Source organism: Onychomys torridus, chromosome 23 (assembly GCF_903995425.1).
Source record: "Onychomys torridus chromosome 23, mOncTor1.1, whole genome shotgun sequence".
In the NCBI taxonomy this organism is placed as follows: Eukaryota; Metazoa; Chordata; class Mammalia; order Rodentia; family Cricetidae; genus Onychomys; species Onychomys torridus.
Window position 1 is genome coordinate 48,322,163 of NC_050465.1, and position 23,248 is coordinate 48,345,410.

The following is a 23,248-nucleotide window of genomic DNA, read 5'->3' on the forward strand; positions in this document are numbered from 1 at the left end:
ACCCTGATGTCATGTAATCATGTGTTGTTTTACTTCTATATTCAATGTGTTTTTCTTATGAAAATTGGAGTGCATTTTTTTTTTTTTCCCTATTGAAAAGCACAGTAGAGCTGGTGAGATAGCTAAACAAGCTTGATGACCAGAGTTCCATCCTGGGGACCGACTGGTGGAAGGAGAGGATTGATTCCAGTCGTTAACCTATGACTTCTGCGTGCACGCACCCTCCCCAAACAAACAAACAAACAAACAAACAAACAAACAAGCGATAGAGAGAGTGCACAACAGCTTTTGAGATCACATGGCTTATACAATGTCATATAAAACGTTTCTGTTAAAAATTTAGGGAGAGTTGGGTTTTGAAATATTGGCTAATCCAGTTTATTTGTATTTCTTCCAAATGAAAATGAAAAACTCTTGTTTAACCAAACGTGAAAGCTGGATGAGTGTTTCAGAACAGAGTGACAGGATGTCGTTTCTCTATTGGTGATAGGACAGTGGTTAAAGAAGTCTGGTATGTGTTGTATGTCTTTTGTGCACTGATAAGTACATAGGGGGTGCTATAACTAAATATGTTCATAGTCTTTTGTAGTAGATTAGAAGGCTGCAGTGATTGGGACTCTTTAGTAATTACATGGTGAATGCCATGTAACCAAGAATTAATTCTACAGCTTATAGGTTACATAGTAATTCACTAGATAACTTAATGAGTAATTATAGCACAAATTATACATTTTAGATAATACTTAGTTGAGTGTATTTTTTGTGTTAAATTAATTAGACCCCCCCAGTGATTTACAAGTTAGTTCAAGTTTGAATCATCTTCTTGCATAGTATATAGTGGTATGATGGTGATCATGAATACAGTTTTTATATTCACTTATTTAGAAATCTTTGCTTATTCTTGAAGATGCACTTGGCTTACACAGCTTTCCTTCTACCTCAGTCTACTTCAGACTGATCTGTTGTTGTGGACACAAAGAAAAAGAACCATCATTATTAACTTTTCAGTTATGAAAAGAAATAAATGTGAACAAGAAGTTCAATAGTCTTTATTCCTAAACTGTTACCATCAGCCTTTTCTCCTGTTAGTAGGTGGAAATGGGCACACTGTTCCTAGACTTCTATTCCGTTCAGTTAATTCTTGTTGACCACTCTGATTCCTATGTCAGAGATGCCCGATGTTCTCATGAAATGATTTAAAGTAAATTTCCTATGACATTTTAAGTAAATATGAATATTTTATCGTCTAATGCCATAAAAAGGGAAATTTACTTATTTTTTAGCTACTGTGTTGTGCATTTTCCTCTAATTTTACACAGAAAAAAACCCCACACAGGAACAACATGACCTATTTTCCATTTTGGTCAGCAGAGATGGTGAAGTTTTTTTTTTTTTTTCTAAATTCTTATTTGTTCATCAACACTTTTAAAAAATTTTTTATTTTATTTGCATGAATGTTTAGGCTCCATATATGTCTATACATCACATGTATGTAGTACCAAAGAAGGCCAGAAGACAGTATCAGAGCTCTTAAAACTAGAGTTACAGACAGTTGTGAGCTGCCATATTGGGTTCTGGGAATTGAAACCAGTTCCGCTGAAAGAGCAGCCAGTACTCTTACCTGCTGAGCCATCTCTCCAGCTTGTTCATCAACACTTTGTAACCATGTATGAACAATTGCCTCAGCAGACTTCTTTTTGGGTGTTTATAGTAGAGGCAAGGAAGAGTCCTGAAGTTCAAGGTTCACCTGTCACTTGACTGAGAAATAGAGATGCTTTATGTCAATCACTGTTCTGACCATGCATTTCTTTTTTCTTTAGCCATCACGTGGTGTGTTTGAAGAAATGAAGTATTTGGAGCTGATGATCGTTAATGACCACAAGACGGTAAGAATACAGAATCGATGGTGTCTTAGTGACTGTTCTGTTGCCATGAAGAGGTACCACGACCAAGGCAGCTTATGAGAGAAAGCATTTAATTGGGGCCTTGCTAACAGTTTCAGAGGGTGAGTCCATGATCGTCACGGTGGGTAGTGTGGCAGGCGGTCATGGTGCTGGAACAGTAGCTGAGAGCTTACATTTGATCAACAAGCAGGAGGTGGGGGTGGGGCAGGGGGCGGGGGCTGGCATTGGCTTTTAAAAACCTCAAAGCCGACCTCCAGTGACACATCTCCTCCAACAAGCCCACACTTCCTAATCCTTCCCCAAAAAAACGGTTCCACCAACTAGGGACCAATCATTCAAATACATGAGCCTGTGGGGGCCATTGTCATTCAGACCACCACACATGCCAATAGCTTGTTAAACAAGAGGTGCGTTTCACTTTAACTATTGTTTGTAGCTTAATGAAGTACAGTTATTTAGACATAATCATTTGGTGATTCTGAGCACTGCATTTCTAGATGAGAAAGAGACAGTAACTAATTTTACAGTTCCAAATTTATCTTTTAAATAGAGATTATAGTGGGTGGATTTACCAATATATTTTTCACTTGTCCATGTTTAAAATTCTTACTGTCTACTTTTCACATCTGTATGTTTGGTCACTGATTCGTTATTTTAGTCCATTATTTTATGTGTATGTACATATAATATTCCATTATTTTATATATATATATATATATATATATATATATATATATATATACACACATATATACACAGAACAAAGGCATGGAATGTGTGTGTGTGTCTGTGTGTGTTCATGAGGCTCTGGATTCCATCCCTAGCAACGAGCAACAAATAAACAAACAAATGAAAGATCTATCTAAAGAGACCATTTTAAGGCAGTGTTATATTGTACTAAACATTGACAGTATAAATAACTTTGTGTTACACCTGTGGAAGTAAAGTATGCTGCACTCCAGTAACACTTAAGAGAAATATGGCCAGAAGCCATCACTCTCCCTTTGAGCCTCTTACAACCATTTTCTACTGAACCATCTCTGTTGCCGGGATCTGAGCATCTTGTGGCTTGGGCTGCGTGCTCCTGTGCCTAGTGCTACTGGTGTACGGGTAAATTTTCGGATACTCTTTTTAAGCATCAGCTCATCTCCAGTGTTTAGCTGTTCCCCTGATGGCTGATTCCAAGCTGTTGAAGTGAGCCTGTTAACTGAAGCTAGGAAAGGGTGTGACTGAGTGAGCCTTGTGAGCCTTTTGCGTCTGGCCTCTCCATTGCCTCCACCTCCAAACTCATTAGGCCAGTGATTATTTTGCTCTCGTTATGTAGTTTAGTTCTGAAAGTTGCTCGTTAATTTATTTTAGGTGATTTTAGGGAAGTGGGGTTGTATTTTTGAAAGACTTCATGAAGATGAGGACTTCAAAAAAATACTTAAAAGTCAGTCCTTTCTCAAAAATGTTTTGTAAAATCTTACAAAATACTGGGATAAAAATTTATGCTTCATTAAATCCTTGTTTTGTTTTTAAGAAAACCAAAGTTAGTGAACTACATGATAAAGGTGTATTTTGTACCAGATTGACCACATGAAATTCTATTCAATGGGGCCTCCTCAGAGAAGCCCTTGAAACCGTACATCACAGAGGATTATTGTACACTTAAATTTTTACTTGAGTTTTTACTTTAATAGATGTTTAAATTAATTACCAATAATTACTAAGTACTAGTTCAGCTGTGTAGAAAATATTTTTCCCTGTGGAATTTTTAATTTTTGTAGACAGACTTAATTTTCTGCCAGTCTTTAAATAAATTTCTTGAGATATACCAGTAAGAAGGAAAATTTGCTAGAATTGCATATAACTTAAAGTCTTTCCTGGTAAGGAAAACCAAATGTTCAGGCGAGGACTTGGTCTAAGAAAGGCTTAAACCTGAGTTTCTTTCTGAAGGTTGCTGGTGAGGCTGTGGCCATCTGAACCACTTTTGCTGATTGAGATTTTTCCCAACTGCTTTTCAAACCTGATGGTTGTGGCATGCTGTGAAATTATGTCCTTAGAAGCCTGAGCTTTCCCTAACATCCATTATACAAATCTCGTAAGATATAGATACAACAATTACGATGTATACCCCACTGTTGAACATGCAAAGTGCATGTGAATTCTTCCCAAATGGGTAGTTGAGAACATCAGTTCTTTAAAGGTTGATATTCTTTGCTGTTATTAGTGTGTGTGTGTGTGTGTGTGTGTGTGTGTGTGTGTGTGAGTGAGAGAGAGAGAGAGAGAGAGAGAGAGAGAGAGACAGACAGACAGACAGACAGACAGACATTGAGAGAGAGGGAGAGAGAGAGAGCACGCAAGAGAGCGAGAGCAAGCTCACAAGAGTACCACAGTGTCCCCTGTTGTACATATAACGCAATAGCTCCTTTTTCTGCAGAGAACACTTGGTTTGCTCATACCACGTATTTTGTGATAAAAATCATCACCTTATTTGGGACATCCTATCTTTTAATTTATTTTGGACCTTTATTTATTAGTGTGTATGTGCGTGTACGGTGTGCATGTATGGTGTGCGTGGTTGCAGGCTGGCACGCTGTGTTGTCTTTCTGCCTCTTGCTTCAGCGGGGCTGTGCTCCAGGCTGGCTGGCAGTTCCGGCTCCACTCTCTGCTTCACCACGGGGGGTGCTGGAATTACAGATGCCTGCCATCAGTTCTGGCTCTCTTTTAAAGTGGATTCCGAGGCTTGAAGTGTTCTCAGGCTTGCCAAGCAAGCCCTCTCACCCACTGAACCATCTCAACCAGCCCACGTCTTTTAATTAAAAAAGAAATCCAGGCTTTTAAAGCAACAAAATGTGGGTTTTCATGCATCACAAAAATGTATATTGGATGAGAACTGGGCGTGATATTTTTAATGATAAATTTGAGGGGAATGTATTTTAAAAAACGAAAACAAAACAAACAATCAAACCTTGATTTTTGAATGGTGATAATGCCTAAGAGCGAACGAAACAAACAGAGTTTCTACCATTTAAAGAATTACTACTTTGGACTAATAACACTAAATATTCCCTTTGCTTTGAGACCAGGTTGCCTTCTGTCCTATCACCGTCCCAAATGAATATTCATTTTTACGAACCCTCATAAGAGTTGAGAAAAAGCCCCCCCAATTTGAGGTAATCTTTCTATCAAATGAAGTTTTAAGATATAATTGCTGCAAAAATGCAATAACTGAGTAGAGAACAGAGCGCCGCTCTCCTGCGCTGCGCGCCAGAGTGAGCCCGGATAAGTGAATCCGTCAATTTCCTAGGCCTGGAGATTTGTGCCGGGCTTCAGCGTAATCGTCCCACAGAGAAGCTCCATTTCACTGTGTTTGTACTGTACGAGCCAGCAGGATTTTATAATTCTTACCTTTGGGTTGAAAATAAGGTTCAGCTTTAATTGTTTTCAAAAGGGCACATTTCTTAAGGGGCTCATTTATTCAGGAAGTGAAGGCCAATTTGCCGGTTTAAATGGAAATGGTTTTTCAGTGATCAGAAAACGTGAAGGTAAGTTTTATCATAAGTGGAGCTTGCACATTTTTCTTTATTTGCCAAATTAGTTCTCATTCATGCAGGAAATGGAAACGTTTTGCCTACATTTGCATTAAAGCTCCCCTCTCTAATATTGGCTGCCTGAAAAATCACACCTATCATATTTTGAACAGGCAGCCCAATTATCAGTGGCTTTCAATTAGAAAGCAAAAAAAAAAAAAAAAAAAAAAATCTCTCAAATTTGTAGAAAGCATCTTGGTACCTAGCTGGCAGAACCTAATTTGTGAGCAATTATAGCTTGATAACAGTCTGCAAACATTTCTTTGAGTTGCTTAAGCTAAAACTAAATATTAAAAACTGCCTAATAAAAAATTGGTTGAAATAATTTTAAAGCACATGCAGAGCAAATGCTTTTACTTCCATTACCACCGCGTTATTAACTATGAACCAATAAGTGCAAATCAATGATGACGCAAAGATCTTTTCAATTAAAACCTCATTTGGTTTTCTTTATTTAAAAACCATGGTATTTTTTAATGCACCGAACCAATTACAAATTTTCATCAGTAATCCTGACTTGTTGGGACTTTATAATAAACCATAGTTTATAACTCTTTCGTAAGAATTATTAACTGAACAAGTTAATCTCATCTTCCAGCCCCAAATAAGACAAATTTCGTTTTCAGCTCCGTAATCCCAGATAAGTTATTTGAGGATAATAAATCTCACTTCATAGAGCTGTAAGGAATAAATATTTATTGTAAGAGAAAAACAGTTTTCATGGATCCTAGGTATCTAGGAAATGGGATTTCAAGTTGAGGAAACTGGTATTATTTTCTCTGTGGGGCTGGGAAAGCAGCAAGTACACCATTAACAAGCGGTCTGTGTTCTGCCCCCCTCCCCTCTCCCAACAATACAGCTGCCTTTTCTTCTTTCTTTCTTTCTTTCTTTCTTTCTTTCTTTCTTTCTTTCTTTCTTTCTTTCTTTCTTCCTTCCTTCCTTCCTTCCTTCCTTCCTTTCTTCCTCTCTCTCTCTCTCTCTCTCTCTCTCTCTCTCTCTCTCTCTCTCTTTCTTTTCCTCCCTCTCTCCCTCCCTCCCCCTTCCTTCCTCTCTCTTTTTTGAACAGTTTTCTTTGCTTCTGGTTTCTAAGACAGTAATTCTCTCTCGGCTGTTTATTCTAATGACTGAATAAACTCCAATTACACTTGTACCTACTCCCCATCTCCAAGCTCTAACTTGGCACAGGGCTTGGTTGCATGCTCTCTTCCTGACTGACCAGCTTCCAGTTTCAAGTCTTTAAAATAGGATCATGACTTCAGATCTCTGAGTCCTCCCTTGAGAGCTCTAGACTTCTGAGTTCCATACTCCGGGAACTAACTGGGAAATTGGCGTCTTTGCTTTGGTACTGAATAGGCAGCTCACATTTGGTACCGCTAAATCACAGTTCAGAATTCCTGGACTGGTGCCAATATGTCTCTTGAAATTCATGTGTTAGGAACAGTTCCCAAATTCATACGGTCATGGTATTCAGAGGTAGGATCTAAGATCATGTGAGGAGAAAAAAATTAAGATTTTTATTATGTATTAAGCATGATTAATCTTTCTGGAAGGTACAATAAATTGAATATTAATAAATTGATTATTATTATTAATATATATAATTGAAGACAAATTTCAAAGATTTATGTGGTGCAAAAGAATCATTAGTTTAATGATTTTCCTTTTTCCTTGTGTGTGTAAAAATAACAATAGCCTCATGGAGCAGTTGACTTGAGCTTTTAAATGTTCTCCTCTTCAACATACGTTGAGTAAAGTGTGACTCCTTGATAAAAACAGCCTTTTACTGGGGAGGTGGAGTACAATGGTAGAACATTTGCTCGACAGTGGTAGAATCTGAAGTCTTGGGCTGCATCTCCTGTCCTACAACCCAAACAAAACCTCCCCTAAACCCAAACAACTGCCCACAGATGTTTTGCTCTGTTCTTGAGACAGGACCTTGTTATATTGAACAGGCAGTTCTTAAACTCTGGGATCTTCCGACCTCAGTCTCCCAAGTGCTGGGATTAAAGGTGTGCACCACTATGCCAGGCCCACATATTGACATACAGAATGATTTTGCTAAGTTGTCTTAAATAATTATAAAGAGCCATTATTGTTTGGCATACTTTCTTTGACTTTTTGGCTCCTCTCAGGCTTTGATCATCCAGAATAAAGGATTGCTCTAGGAGTGGCATCCTCAGGAGGAATTCAGTAAAGGCAAGACAAATACTTCCCTGTCATGGACGATACAAGAAAAGAAACGGTCTTGACCTGTGCACGACCTTGAGTTTAAAGTGAGGAAGTTGCCCACTTGAGACTGGGTTTTGGATTAAGCTCTTTGTAAACAGTGAAGATTCATTTTTATGAAAGCAAAAGAACTGAATAGGTAGCTGTTAAGAGTGAATTAAAAGTTGACTTCTGGAGACAGAGTTTCCATGCATATTTCTGTAGCCTCTTTCAGGTCCTGGCATCTCTTGAGTGTTTTACAGTTTTGCTGCCTCGGTTTGGGTTGTAGGGAAAGGAAAAAAAAATACAACACTGTCTCCAATATGGCACAAACCAATTTCTGACCTTTTGATCCACATTTCCAGAATCTCTCAGAGCTTTCTGCTTATATGAAAAATGGACACTTAGTGTCAATTAGGATTTGACAGTGACTGGTTTTCTTCTCTCCTCCAGTATAAGAAACACCGTTCTTCTCAGGCACATACCAACAACTTCGCAAAGTCTGTGGTCAACCTTGTAGATTCTGTAAGTAGCCTGGTTTTCTTGAAACTTCTTTTCATTAATCCAAAAAGCACGGTTTTTGTTTCTTTCTCTCTATTCATGGATTATGTTAGCTGTTTCTCAGATGAAGCAAAAAAAATTTATTCACATACGTAGCCATACATATTCATATCCTGGTGAAGATACTGTTGGATGGTGAGCTTTGTAAAAAAGTATTCTAGGCTTTAGAATTCTCAGAATCCCCAAGACGCTTTAGCATTGTTTCTTTCTCTTAAGCTTATTGACTTTCATTAATTATCATTTTAATTCTGTGTATCTGTGGGGTGCAGTGTGATAATTCGATACATGTGTATGGTATCTAATGAGCAAATCAAGAGTAGCTGGCATTGCCACCTCCTTAAACAGTAAGAAATTTTTATTAACCCGCAGTAATTGTATAGCATTGCCTCTGTTATTAGCAGAGTCCATGGGGGATAGAGAGCAACGGGAGAAGAATGTAAGACTGGAAATTATCCTCCGCAAATGAGACTTTATTAATAACTACTTGAGCTCTTCCTAAATATTTTGCACAAGTCGAGAAGTCCTAATGGATTGAGGCAGCATGTGTTTAGAGAATTTAGACAGATGAAAATTTCAAGGCAATGTATTTATTATCTTAGTTCTCCCATGGTGGAATGGTTCAGACTCGATTTCTAGTATTCTAGGTGATAGAATTGGGTGCCATTGCCACATAAGATAATCTGAAACAATGAAATGTCTACTTCCTTCAAAGGGGGGGGGGGTCTGACCTTAAGTATATTCACTATTGACTTGCTTCCCCCCCTGCACCCCCTTCCCCCCTCCGTCACTTCCTAAGTTCCAAAGAATGACCGTTTAGATTTTCTTCTTCTTCTTTCCTGCCTTAGGTAGTAACCCCACAGAGCTGAATTTCATACATTATGTTCCAATAAATAATTCAGTTTGACTCACGTAAATTAATTTATGTATTCTTCTGTGAAGTGCTACTTTGTTAGGCTAAATATATTTTTATCTTGTATTTATTGTATGGACCCTCTTAACTGTGGAAAAAAAATCCTTTTTATAAATTGCCAAGCATCTAAATGCTACTCACTCTGAGGATCTGCCTTTTAAACAGCCCCAAACCACCCATCATGTAAATATTCATAACATATTTTGTGCGCCTAGCATATGTTATGTGCCTCATAGGCACAGCTGACAAAATTGTAATATGAGTTGATGTGCATAGAATATGTAATATAAAATTAAGGTTGAGCCCCTGAGAGCCAGTTTACATCTGCCTTATTACTTTTCTTTAATTTCAGCTCTTGTCAATCTGCTCAGAGGAAAGCCATAGATGGATATGGAAAAGAGAATCTTAAACACATCTTTTCCCATGCAAAAAGCTATTTATTAGGCAGCATCTCTACGTTAGTCATCTTTGCATGATTGAACAGACTCCTACTTTGCAGAATTTAATTTTTAGTTTGTGTTGTATTTATAAAGTTCTGGAGCTGATCGTTCATTGCAAAAAATACATTACACTTAACTCATCTTTGTATAAAGCCATTATAAGCGTCAATTTGATGATAATTCCCTTATTCGGTGCCTTCTAAGAGCGTGCATCTGTTTTCTTAGATAGTTTAAAAGTAAGACAGCATGGCAGCTCTCACGGAAGTTGCTTAATTCTGTAAGTTATTTATTTGGCCCAAAGTGCAGAGAACAGAAGAATAGCAGCATGCTGTGTGTGAGTGATGCCACTCTGCAGTGAGGGTGAGATTAGTGATGCAAATCTGTCTCCCCCTCTCTTGGCCTCCGATCTGTGATTCACTCAGAGAGTTATTGTGTTGTGTGGTAAGGCAGCTGCACTGTTTGATGAACTGTCCTAAAGGTTATATTGCACTTAGAGTCACTGTGTCAGGCTCTGGCTTGTTGCCTCCTGTGGGGTTTGGAAAGGTTGTTTTGCTGAACCCTGTTGTCAGAGCAGGTCCTGGCTTGAGAATCTTGTCATCCCTGCATCCCTCTCATAAGATGCCAGGCAACGGAAGATGCTGAGGTGGGGGGTAGGGGGGTGGAAGGAATCTTTAGGAGAGTTGAGAATACTGAATTGTGTGATTTTTTTTCTTCTTCTTGGTTTTGGCGCTTGGAAAAGAGAAAGGAAAAGCAGGTGTTGTATGATTAGCTAATGCCGACCCCATGTTCTCTCACCTCCCCCTTCTTCCCTTCCGCTGATTCACTCACTGATTGTGCATGTTTGACCCAGTGTTTTCCTCCTGCACGTGTCCTGTTCTGTACCCTCAGATTTACAAGGAACAGCTCAACACCAGGGTTGTCCTGGTGGCCGTAGAGACCTGGACCGAGAAGGATCAAATTGACATCACCATCAACCCTGTGCAGATGCTGTATGAGTTCTCCAAGTACCGGCAGCGTATCAAGCAGCACGCCGACGCGGTCCACCTCATCTCGTAGGTGCTATTTCCGGCTGTTACGGCAGTTTCGGCTCGGCATTTATCTTTATCTCCTTACTGTATCAATTAGGCTACAGGTCAGGGAGCAGTGACTTCTATAAAGTTGCTGCTGGTCCCTTTCTCTCTTCAGAGAGGGAGAATTCCAGGTCTGGGATGCGACGGTTCTCTGGCCAACCAGCTCTACTGTCGGAGCGCGCAGGGCTTCGATCCTGAAGGTGGAATCACAGTCCAAGGTGCTACAGGCACGGTTGCATTCATTGCAGGCAGCAGGCCTGCCAGGCTGGGAGAAGGGCAAGAGGGAACTCTTTTTGTTTCCCGAGCTTGTGTGCATCTGTTGCACCCCGTTTGCGAGAGCGCAGTCACGTGACCACACCTCGCGGTAGGAAGTCCAGAAAATACCTTTTTAGATGAACCGGTGAATAGGGTTGTGTCTCTGTCGCGGAAGGAAGAGGCCTATGCTACTTTCCACGCTTCCTCTTTCCTTCTCACGGCAAAGCTTTCACATGTGCCTCCGTGGTTCCGTCCTGCAACCAAGCCAAGCAACACGTTCCTTCCTTACCTTTTACTTTTGTTCTCTCTCTTTCTCAGCCCTTACCAATTTGTGATAATTAGCCAGAGCTGTTCTCTAGTGGAAAGAGCCAATGTGTTCATAACGGCGTAGATTGAAATCTATGTAAACACAGTTTTTATTTCCAGTTGAGGGTGGTTTTCAGGCTGTAAGGTGTGGGAGAATACGTATGTTTTGGGAACGTTTCTGTGGGGTTTCCTAACAGTACTTTGTTTCTCTAAGGCGCGTGACATTCCATTATAAGAGAAGCAGTCTCAGTTACTTTGGAGGTGTGTGCTCTCGCATCAGAGGGGTCGGTGTAAATGAGGTAAATTTCATGTTTTTTTTTGTTTTGTTTTGTTTTGTTTTTGTTTGAGGTAGGGTTGCTCTGTTTAACAGTCTGGCTGTCCTGGAACTCGCTTTGTAGCCCAGGCTGGCCTCAGACCCACGGAGATCCGCCTGCCTCCACCTCCTAAATGCTAGGATTAAAGGCACACACCCCCGTCACCCGGTCCATGCTTTCTTTAACTAGAGCTCTGTCCTTACAACTGATCGTTTTCCTTATTAAGGCTCAGTGTATAGCAGTGCAGTTTTTAGTGGTGACACTGAGTAACAGGTTAGTAAACAGAGCCCAAAGTCCTCCTTTAAGTTCATAATGATAGCTTTGGATATCACCATGGTAGTTTTGCCAAGTATAGACATTTCCTGAAAATTGGCCCATATAGCTGAGAGGCTAAGTTTTTATAAACTTATCAATCTTTTTCCTACGACTTGTTTTTACATTTTCTTCTTAAGTTTGGTATGAATTGAAGCAAATGTTTTCATAGAATCATTGTTTGGGCACCTTGAGTATGAAAATTCTTAGTTGAAAAAAGCACCTCAAAGCTTAGCCAGCTGTATCAGAACCCTGGCCAACACTGGAGAATGCTTTTGACCAGGTGGTCCCACTTGTTCAGTGGGAAACCTCCCTTGGCGGATTTGCTTGATCTGGAGTCTATCCTTAGTTCACACTGAGTTGGAGCACCGCCTGGGTGACTTGTATTTTCTGTTTCCATGTGGAAACTTGCTACTCTCAGTGGCACCGTCTCAAGAGAGAAATGGGGATTAAAGAGCGTATGCCATCTTTAGCTGATGTCAAGCTCTACTTATGGACGTGAAACGATGGCGATAACAGTTAAGGAATAACCACTGTGTCTGTGCACTCTCTCAAATGTTTCCCACGCACTTTCAACTCTGAAAACCAGTATGGTCTTCCAATGGCAGTGGCACAAGTATTATCGCAGAGCCTGGCTCAAAACCTTGGGATCCAGTGGGAGCCTTCCAGTAGGAAGCCAAGTATGTACACTGACCTTCTTCCTTGAGTTCACGTTATTATTCTGTCTGTGTAACGCATGTCCAGTCATTGAGAATGTTTGATTCCGAAGTCACTGTAGTTTAATTGTAGTATTATCTCATTCCTTTAAAAAAAAAGTCTTGAGCAGCTTGAGATAATTATTAGGCTATTTAGGTGGGAGAGATTTCTTTTTCAAAATCCATAAGCTCATGCTTGGTCAGGTCTTTCTAACGTTGAGACTGTTAAGACAAGGCAGGGTGGTGGTGATTGATACTGGTCCTAGAGCCCTAACCATTTGAGCATAGACACAACGTGCCAGCTCCAGCTCCAGGGAAAGCTTATCAAAGACACGGTGGCCTGGGAAGGAGCTGAGGTCTTGAGCAGATAAGGATCTCATATCTAAGTGCTCATGACCCTTATCCACACAATCACATCCAGACAGGTGAGCCCCCTGCTTTACCTTCCTGGGAAAGCCTGCCACTGGCCTATTAAGCTTGGGACGGGTAGGAGAGAGACAAAATGGCCCTGGTGCAGAGGTAGGTCCAAGAGGGAGTTCCTCACTGATTGATGGCCCCTGATTGATATCACTCCATTTGGTCAATGTTTTCATGGATCAGATGAGAGAAGGAAGGAAAGAACCAACTTATCCCGTGGACCGAGTGCTAAGGGACCATCAGAGATTTAGAAGCTCATGGATTGATCTAATTTCTTTCAAAATCAGGCTGACGTCCATATCTCATTTCTTCTAAAAGCAGGATGAAGTCCAACCTGAATTACTGTCCCCTTTGTGCTAGCATGGTACTCAAATATAATTTTGATACATTTATTTTTTGTGGTAGAAGGCAAAACATCACAATAGAACCTTGGAGAAAGAGAGCAGCATTGTTCATTTAATGAGAAAATAAGCTGAAGTCCGCATCCTCTTATTATAATCACAAGAGCTAGGAATAAAAAAAAAAAAAATCTCTTTTCCCACTGAGACCTTCCCGGAGAAGAAAAGAAAAATGCATTATCTTGCATGCTGTCCTGTGTGTGATTAATATGTAGCACTGTGGGGGAGTGGAACAGCATCTTGTGTCCACAGGCTTGATTCCCTTTATGGGTACGTTAATGACCAAGCACACAGTTATGATGACACCCGCACATTTTGCAAATCTCTATAAACGTCCTTTACTAATATCTTGCCCAGAGCCTTTACTTTCTCATAGAAGTGGCTACTCCAGCTTAAAGTTTCAGAACCTGGCCCACGTAGCTCAGAATCAGGAAGGAGAATCACTAGGTCCAATAATTGAAAATCCTGGAGGCCAGTACTGGGGTCAGCTGAGAGATGTAAATGGGTTGGATGGTATAGTAGCAAAGGATGACTGTTCTCCAAGTCTCTGGCTGATCCTGGCAGTGACTCCGGCAAATTGAATTCCTTTCTTTAACTGCCCTGTGTCTGAAGGACTTTGGTGACATTGTGCTGTAGTCTTGTAGATCATCTAGGGATGCCATCTGGGTCAACCCTAGAACCACTCTAGGAAATAGGCAGGGAGGCAGTGCTTCCATTTTAGAAGCAGATCCCTCCTCCACACACATTTAAAAAAGAAGAAGAAAGAAAGAAAGAGAGAGAGAAAGAAAGAAAGAAAGAAAGAAAGAAAGAGAGAGAATGGAAGAGAAAAGAAAAGGAGCTGAGTGGCTTCCCTATTCCCTAGTGGTAGACTAGAATTCAGCTTTTTGTTTCTAGCCCACCATATTTCTAACTGTATACACATTGGGTTTTATGACTCCGATTGACATGTCTGAGGTACGAAAAACAAAGAAGGGCCCAAGTTTTTTTCTTAGGAAGCAACCTATATACTCCAGGCAGAAGGAACCACTGATCTAAAGGAACTAGAGGAGCCTTGACGCTGTGTGTCTTTGATGTCAAGTGGTATTGAGGAATTTTTGCAGGAGCTGGTGCAAACTGAAACTGTGACTTTGTTTCCCCGCCCTTCCTCCGCTGCTCTTCCTGTTTCACTGGGCTAGAGTGTGAGTGTGTAGAGTCCTGGGGCGGCTGCATCATGGAAGAAACAGGGTGAGTTTGCATTGCTCTCGCATTTGAGGTGTGCCTGTTGTAAAAATTGCTGCATATATAATAATTAGAGACACAGTCTCTCAGGTACTGGTCTTTTAGGCTAGGCACTTAGAATAAATTCAATAATTAATTGTCTGGTATTTTAAAACTGACAGTGCTAATTCACTTTATATTTTAATTTTTAATTTAAGGTTGGGCAGAAATGCGAAATGTATTAGCCACTTCTATTTATGAACCCTTACAGGAGTCACATGACTAAAAGCTTCTGCATTTAGGGGAGGCATTAATCTTTTAATATACTTAGGATAAAAAGCAGATGGTCTATCTGAAGCAGTCAGTAAAAATCAATTCAGTCATCCATTTACATTTTTAGGAACACATAAATACATGTTTATGGTAATAAATTTATAGTATACTCTTCATAGAGTCAACAGAGCTTTTTTTTTTTTTTGTTTTAAATTTGGAGTTATAATGCCTAAACAAGAGAGTTGTCAAGTGGTAGACAATCAACATTAATTCACCCGTCTTTACTTGGTGAGCACTTAGGTAACCAGACCAGCTGTTCCACAGCATCGGTGTACTGAGCCCTAGAACTAGCGCTGTTGGCACAAGACTCGCGCACTATGCAGGCCGCTGACACTAAGCCTCCTAAGCTGTAGCCCACTCACAGTCAGAGGGAGAGGTGTCTCTTACTGTCTTTGTTCAGGCCAGACACCTGCGCGCTCCAGGTTCTTGTCCTACCTTTGTTCTGCCCTGGTTACCAAAGGTACCACCTCCTTTTCCAGGGCCTCTTCCTCCTTCCACCAGACCCTGGTGGAGAGGAGAAGGCTTGTGCAGTTAGCTGCTCTCCCCATGACTTCGGAATGCAGTCCAGTCTTGAGAGGACTTCCCCAGCCACATGACTTGGGATCCATAGTTGAGTCCTGTATGGCAACACAGGGTTCATAGCTGCCATAGAGAACAGTACCACTTATAATGTTGGTTTTTCATAGGACAATATTATTGTCTTTTAACTGGCCAGTTTCTAAATGAGTTTTGGATTGAATACTTATAAGATGTAATAGACTATTTGAAGTTAATGTATATTTTCTCAAACACATATTTGATATACTTCTTGTAAGACATCCCCATCCAAAAAAAGGTGAGTTTTAACCCTACAAGTACCCTCATATATGAGAATACATAAACTATTGTATTATATCCTAAACGGCCTCTCCTACTGGGCACTACTGCAGACATTCCGGAGGAAGCATCGTGTATGATTTAGCTTAACCTTGACGTGTATGTGCTATTCCCCTGTGTGCTGACATAGGGGTCTTAATTTGATTGAATAAATTACAGAGAGGTTCATTTTTTATTCATGCTAAATCATGAATATTGCTCAATAATTGTATTTGAAATGAAGAATAAAGAATCATTGCTCATGGGAACATGCCTTAATTCTTTTTTGCTGTGGGCATACACACTAATAACATATGCATGTATGATCCAGCACATACTTCAGAGTTTATTCATTTACTTAAAATTTGGATTGCTGAAGCCTGAGTAACATTGTCTTTAATAAATTGACTCTCCTGACTCCCTCTTGCAAAAATAAATAAATAAATAAATAAGGTCTAGTGGGCTGAGGAACCCCTTTTATTCAAAACAGAATTAAAAAAAAAAACCCCTGTCTTTATTGAGACATAGTAAATAAAAATAATCAAACTTTAAAACCTAGCTTTGAACTAAGGTATTTTTAGTAAGCCTTTCAAGTTGTATTTCAAGACAGATCTGTGTTTCAAGACAGATTTCAGGAGAGTTGATAGCTAGGGAGTAAGCAAGCCCCTATTTCTACGATGGTTTTTCTTTTACTTTTTTTTACATACTCCACCCCATAGACATGGCCATTTGGGTCCACACATCTTGTCAATATTTGTGTAGATTCATCTGCATCCAGAGTGAACATTCAGTGGTTTTTAATTTTCTTCTCTTATGATTGCTTTTGTTAAATTGTTTACATCCTTGATTCTTTGTTTCTTAAGGGTATCCCATTCTCGAAAGTTCTCCAAGTGCAGCATTGCAGAATACAGAGACTTCTTACAGAGAGGAGGAGGATCCTGTCTTTTCAACAGGCCAACAAAGGTTAGCAATAGGAAGTAAAATGATTTTTCTCCAAAGCTTAGCAGTAAGAATGTGCCAAACATCAGAGATTTCTCTCAGAAAGCGGGTCTTTTGTCTCATGGTTTAATATATTGTCACAAGCAGTCTCTTTTCCTCAACCTCTGAAATGCTAGAATTACAGGTAGGAACCACTATAACCATGGAAAGATGTTCAGCTATAGGAAGTCTCGGCACACTGAAGACTGAGTGAAAGATCAGATTGGGGATCTGTGTCCAGTGATTGCTTGCAGAATCCACAAGCCCCCCAAAATGCAAAAAATTCCCCCCAATTTTTATGTTAGGGTTTCCACCTTTTTGCTAAGGGATGGTGAATTAGAATGAGAAGAACTCTCTTACTTGAATCCATTCTTTGCCAACAATCTCATTTAACCCTAACATTCTTTCTGGATGCTTAATGTCCCTCTCCTCCTGAGAGCCTCATCTACCCTCTAGCCCCAACTCCTTCACTTTCTACAGTGAACTGATCCCAGGAAGGAGGCATTACTGATATCAGCCAAGCCAAGCCAAGCCAAAAAAAAAAAAAGGTCTTGGTCTAACATTTACAGATTCCATAAGTACCACAAGTAATTCTGCCACATAGTCCCCTTCTCCTGGTAGCCCAGGCAGTCACTGGCATTTCACAGGAGTATGTATAAATAATATTGCAGCTCTGTAGCCACAAATTAAGGGAAAAAAAAAACCCCTACACATTTCCAGAAGAGGTTTTTAGGAGTTTTCAGAAAACACATTTGACAAAAAAATCACCTAAATTTTGAAAGTCTTCATTCAGTCCTCATGATGTAAATGTTTATGTCTTGCTGTGGAAGCATGAAATGGTTTGATTATGGGATGTGCTCCAGTCCCCTTGACGTTGAACATGGCCAGTCATCATTCTTTGCTAAAGTTCACCAAAGACAGAATTCTCAAACTGAGAGGCTAAAGCCTTTGCAGAAGGCCCCATGTTTTTATAGGAGCATGTTTGGAAATGAAGTAGGCCAGCAGTTGAAAAGACCGTATCTGCACTATTAGCAGATGGTAGTGGAATCTGAACATAGAAAAAAAATTCACTTTTCCTTTAGAATACACTTCATGAGTCAGACAGAGTTCATTTGTATAGAAAATGTTTGCTACTCTACAAATTTAAAGAGTGGCAATATCATGGTGACCTTTTCTTAAAAAAAAGGAAGAAGTGATTAAGGCAAACAACAGGTAGACTAATTTATTCCATACCAGGAGCTGAGGGATACAGCTGGGGTCAGGGAATGGAAGCCTGGGATCTGACATCCCTGTGAAAGCTCAGTGAAATAAAAAGCTCTGTAAATCCCAGAAAAGGAATTGAGACGTTTTAAAGTGACTTTGCACCATTAAAATAGGCCAAGGGCCTTTCCTGGCAGTGACCTCCAGGCACAGAAACCAGAAGGCTTCCAGGCATTTGAAATGACTGAGATCTGTGATGAAGTCCTAATGTGGACTGCTGGCAGTTTGGAATCACACAGTGCATGGTTAGTGTCACCTTGCCTTGCAGCCGGCAGCTCATTGTAAGCAGGGTGCTTGAGGAAACAACACTCGCTTGTCTGGGGGAGGTTAAGGTTTCTAGAATATACACAAAGATCCACCATTGCTTTTCTCAGGTTTCCTACGGCAGGAAGAAAATTATATCCCGGTAACTTGGGAATTTCACACACACACACAAAGTGTTTACATATTCAATTTCAGAAGGATAATTTCACCTTTTAAACTACAAGTTACAGTGATTAAAAAAGAAGGCCCTGCGGATCGCATTGGAATAGTTTATATGTATATGTCAAAGAACTATTTTATGTCTCCCTAGTGTTCTTAGTCAGTGAATATATGCACAGGCATGTGTTTCTTTTTATTTTCAGTTTATATGCATATTTTCTGTGCTTTAGAAATCTTCCCAATTGCTGTGATTTCCAGCTGGTTTGAGCTGGTGACCCATCTCAGGAAGGGGAAAGAACCAAGAGTGAAAAGATGGGAAGTGTTGGTGATTTTTTAGCAGCCTCGGCCTTTTCTATTATCTCCTGCCTGCCAATCAGAGTAGCACAGAGATTAGCATTATTGACTCCCATCCAGCTTGGCAGGAAAGTTTTCTTGCTTTTTATAATAGTTCCTTCCTGGAACAAGTAGAGCCAGGTCTTTCTTGGGTAGACTCAGTGGAAGGTAACTGGTACCCACAGTGTGTATGGCTGCTGGGGGCAGGTTCTTCCTCTCTTGTTCAGGGCTTTGAGCATTTGTCGTTGGGATGTGCTGTTCCAGCTCCCCACAACACACACCCAGAAGTGGTAATCATACCCGGAGAAATCCTGTTCCAAGAGGAAATAGACCCATTTATCATAAGTATTCCCCAGCAACTAGTTTACCATATTTTCATCCAGAAACAAGTTCATGGCATCACTAGGGGCGGGGGAATATTCTAGAAACTTGCCTCTGTTATGACCTCAGCAGTGACTGAGAGAATTCTGTTTTTGTTCACATGTCTATACATTAATTTTTTTTCTTCATGGTACTAAACTGGGTATTAAGAGATTGGGAACTTGCACATAGTTAATTTAATGCATTCCCAAGTTACTGGATTCATTTTCTTTCTGCTCACAGGTAATTCAAGAAATGCAATGGTGGGACTTGGTGCCAGACAATGCAGATTTCTTTCCATTGAGTGTGATGGCTTTGAATCTTTGGCAACATTGTTCTGTTCATGTTATTGGCATTTCCTTGGTTGTATATCTCACATTTGGCTTTGACTAAACATTTATCTTTCTGACAGTTTTGATGTCTTCTCAGCTGCCTTCAGTCAAGTCAGCAAATTATCTATGAGTCTTATTAGTAGTACATTGTAGCCCCATTAGAAAACATGGGAAGCGATCCATTTCTCTTGACGGCTTATCTCCATACAAAGTCACTCTAATGCTTAAGGTCGTCTCCTGGGACCCCACTAAGGAAATCTCCAGAGATTCCCCCTTTCTAACATGTTTTTAAGAGTGTTATTAATAAGTGAATAGTATTCCCCTCCACATACAGTATATATAAGATGCCATAGTAATAAGTCAGGGTTCTGGAAGGATGGTCTAGCAGTTAAGAGAATGTGCTGCTCTTTCAGAAGACTGGAGTTTGGGTCTCTGCACAATGCTGCACAGCTCACAACCATTTGTGACTCCAGCTTCAGGGGACCCAATGCTCTCTTCTGGCCTCTGTGGCTACCCGCGTGCTTGTGTGCATACCTTTACATTACTACACACATATACATAAATACAAGGAAATATAAAATAACAATAAATCATAGAAGAATTGAATGGCAGCGAGTAACATCGCTTTGCATGTGGCCAGGTTGGTGTGTGGATTTTCTGTGATAAATTCAAACGCTTCTCTTTGCATTCTCCAATCTCTTTCAGCTGTTTGAGCCCACAGAGTGTGGAAATGGATATGTAGAGGCCGGGGAGGAATGTGATTGTGGTTTCCATGTGGTAGGTATAAGAGAATGTCTTTACTTTTAGTGCGGTTCATCCTCTGAGTTAACAAGACAAGAGTAGCGAGCGGCCAAGCTATCATTCATCATGGGGTCACTGCCTTATTCTTTTCTTTTTTTTTCCTGATCGCTGTGATCAATGCTTCATCCCAGCCCAGACACGTAAGAATTAGTCATGTTGTCGTTATAGCCTTGTCTGAAAAGCCTAATGGATTGTTCTAATCGAATCCCTGACCTTTACAAAGTTAATTCAGAGCTCATATTCATTTCAGGCACCTTCTACAGAATGTTTTCCTATGCTGTGTGTGTGTGTGTGTGTGTGTGTGTGTGTGTGTGTGTGTGTGTGTGTGTTTTTCCTTTATAAAACTAAACCCGGGTATTAAGAACATGGTAGAGTTATAGAGGTGTTTGTGTTTTGGTGGGGGGGGGAAGGGGGGGGAGAAGGGGAGGTGCCTGCTAATGAATAATCATACTGATGGGAGATCAGTCTGCTGAGAAATGTGGCTGGAGTCTGTCATCATTTAAAGTGATTGATTCCTTCCTAAAATGTTAGATCTGTTTATAGAAGTCTTGTTATCTGATGCATAAGCTACACATGGAGGGAATGCTGAATGAGCAGTGGCATGCTCCTGGTTTACTCACAGGAGTGGTATTTTTTCTAGGAATGCTATGGAGTTTGCTGTAAGAAATGCTCGCTCTCCAATGGAGCCCATTGCAGTGATGGCCCCTGCTGCAACAATACCTCGTGTCTTGTGAGTCCCTTGGAAATATCATCTTTCTTTTCATTCGTTCACAAATTAGCCGACCACCTCCGTATGTCTGTTGAACTTTGGAGTAAAATGATACATGTTTATGCATGTTAGCCCAGTGATATTGTAGAATCAATAGTTATACCCAACTTCTGTGGGTCATAGCAGGCATCTTCTCTGTTATACACACTCTGCTGTCCTGCTCTCCCCTACTTCCTCTAGAGGGTGTACCTGTGTATCCTCCAAGTTGCTCTGTTAACACAGATGGACAGATTAAATCATTGGACAGAGGCGAACAATTCAGGTTGGTCTTTTAAGTAATAAGACCTACTTCCGCCAGCGGTGGTGGCGCACGCCTTTAATCCCAACACTCGGGAGGCAGAGCCAGGCAGATCTCTGTGAGTTCGAGGCCAGCCTGGGCTACCAAGTGAGTTCCAGGAAAGGCGCAAAGCTACACAGAGAAACCCTGTCTCGAAAAACCAAAAAAAAAAAAAAAAAAAAAAAAAAAAAGACCTATTTCCAACATTTGTTTTTCAAAACCTACCCTAATTTGTTTTAGACCCACAGTAGAAACACTAGTCCTCACATCTCCCATTTGGCTTTCTGAATTTTTTGTAAAGCCAGATGAGGAAGTACTTACATATGTTCACAAGTGTGCATGCATGTGTGTTGTGCGTGTGTGTGTGTGTGTGTGTGTGTGTGTGTGTGTGTGTATGAGTGTGAGTGAGAGAGAATGTGTGTGTGTAGTCTTCCACTTATAGTGACTGCCAGTTAATTTTGAAAATTCATTTTAATACTCCTTTTTCTCATATATCAGATTCATGACATTTCTGATAACTGTAAAATTATACAATTTTATTACTTTTTTAATAACAGTGGAGGTTCTATATTATGATATTCTGGAAGATTCAAGCCTAGTTTGTGCTTGCTTTACATTACCTACCAAATGATAAATTGCTTTAGGCTAATTGAGACTTTGCATTTACCCATTCTTTGCCAGACAAACCAAATATTTTATTTATCACAGGCAGTCATGGACGCCACTGACAATGATTTATATGAATTCATTGTAATTTTGTTGCATGTATTTATCCAAAGCAAGATTAATACACTAATGGACAAATTAGTGACAGTTTGGTATGCATATCAGTCCTTCAGAGAAATCTTGAATGTTTAATGATAGTGTTTCGTTCCTTTGTGGTAAGCCAAACCAGTGTTTCTTCTTTACATAATTTTTATCACATTGTTTTCTTAATATGTGGAGACAGTGGGTTTTGCAGTCTCCACACAGTGCCTGTTTGATGCCCCTCTTTGGTGTAGGATGAGCATCTGAGCCTCATTTCTAACATTCAATGATTTTACTAGATTGTAATAATTGTGAGCGAGCACTGATGGCGAGTATAAGGAGGGCAGCTTTTTGGAGAATCAGTTCACACTGGCTCCTAATGTTGGGTTTTGATTTGCAGTTTCAGTCACGAGGGTATGAATGTCGGGATGCTGTAAACAGCTGTGATATCACGGAATACTGCACTGGAGACTCTGGCCAGGTATGGAAAAGCACATCTGAGCTCCTCTCTTGTTCAAAACACATTTTAATTCCTTCGATAAAGACTGCGTGTGTGGACCTGTTTTGGTTTCTGTATTTAGCTTTATTTTCTAGGTGCTTCTAGTTCTCTACCGTACTATTACTTCAGGAAGTTTGGTGTAGTATTTAGGGATTTTCATCTCTCGTCTCTCTTTTCTAAATTTCCCCTTCATAAATATTTTTAGACGATTTATACTCAACTAATCAACCTTTTTCCCTAGGCCCCCACATCTTACATGCTGTCTTCAAACATTTTGAACACATTTTTTTTTTTAAGACAATTGGAAGGGAGCTGATGTAGGAGACCAGGAGCAAGCAGAGCGTCTAATTTCTTGTCAACTGCCACTGTCCCCTGCGGTCCTGCTTCTCGGCCTCTGTGCTTTGGCATGACTTTGGTCCATTAAAGTGGTTATAACACTGTAATTAATATTGACTTCTTGAATCCCTTTTTGTAAATTTTTGCACTTTTTAAAGTTTATAACGTGTTATTTTATGTCCTTATTTGCCATTCAAATGAACATCTGTTGAGTTGCTTGCCAAGCACTGCTGTAAATGCCAGGATGTAGAAAGGAACATGATTGTTGGGTCCTTGCTCCAATGAAACTTAGACTGTGTTGTGTGTAGTGAGGCAAATAAGGTAAAGACATAGAGATATGTAGATGTATGTAATAAGGTGCTGTGTAAAGAAGAATAAGGTGGGAT

General features: G+C 40.1%; 1 protein-coding gene across 3 annotated transcripts in view; it reads left to right on the forward strand.

The window, feature by feature from the left end:
- The window catches only part of Adam23 (ADAM metallopeptidase domain 23), a 154,645-nt gene that overhangs the window by 93,733 nt on the left and 37,664 nt on the right, over window positions 1–23,248 (forward strand). For all 3 annotated transcript variants that reach the window (XM_036173337.1, XM_036173335.1, XM_036173336.1), the window contains exons 9-18: window positions 1,821–1,886; window positions 8,138–8,209; window positions 10,484–10,647; window positions 11,441–11,525; window positions 12,442–12,532; window positions 14,538–14,586; window positions 16,611–16,710; window positions 20,139–20,210; window positions 20,875–20,964; window positions 22,428–22,508. In XM_036173337.1, coding sequence (XP_036029230.1) covers window positions 1,821–1,886; window positions 8,138–8,209; window positions 10,484–10,647; window positions 11,441–11,525; window positions 12,442–12,532; window positions 14,538–14,586; window positions 16,611–16,710; window positions 20,139–20,210; window positions 20,875–20,964; window positions 22,428–22,508 — 870 coding nt within the window. The remainder of the gene's footprint in view (window positions 1–1,820; window positions 1,887–8,137; window positions 8,210–10,483; window positions 10,648–11,440; window positions 11,526–12,441; window positions 12,533–14,537; window positions 14,587–16,610; window positions 16,711–20,138; window positions 20,211–20,874; window positions 20,965–22,427; window positions 22,509–23,248) is intronic.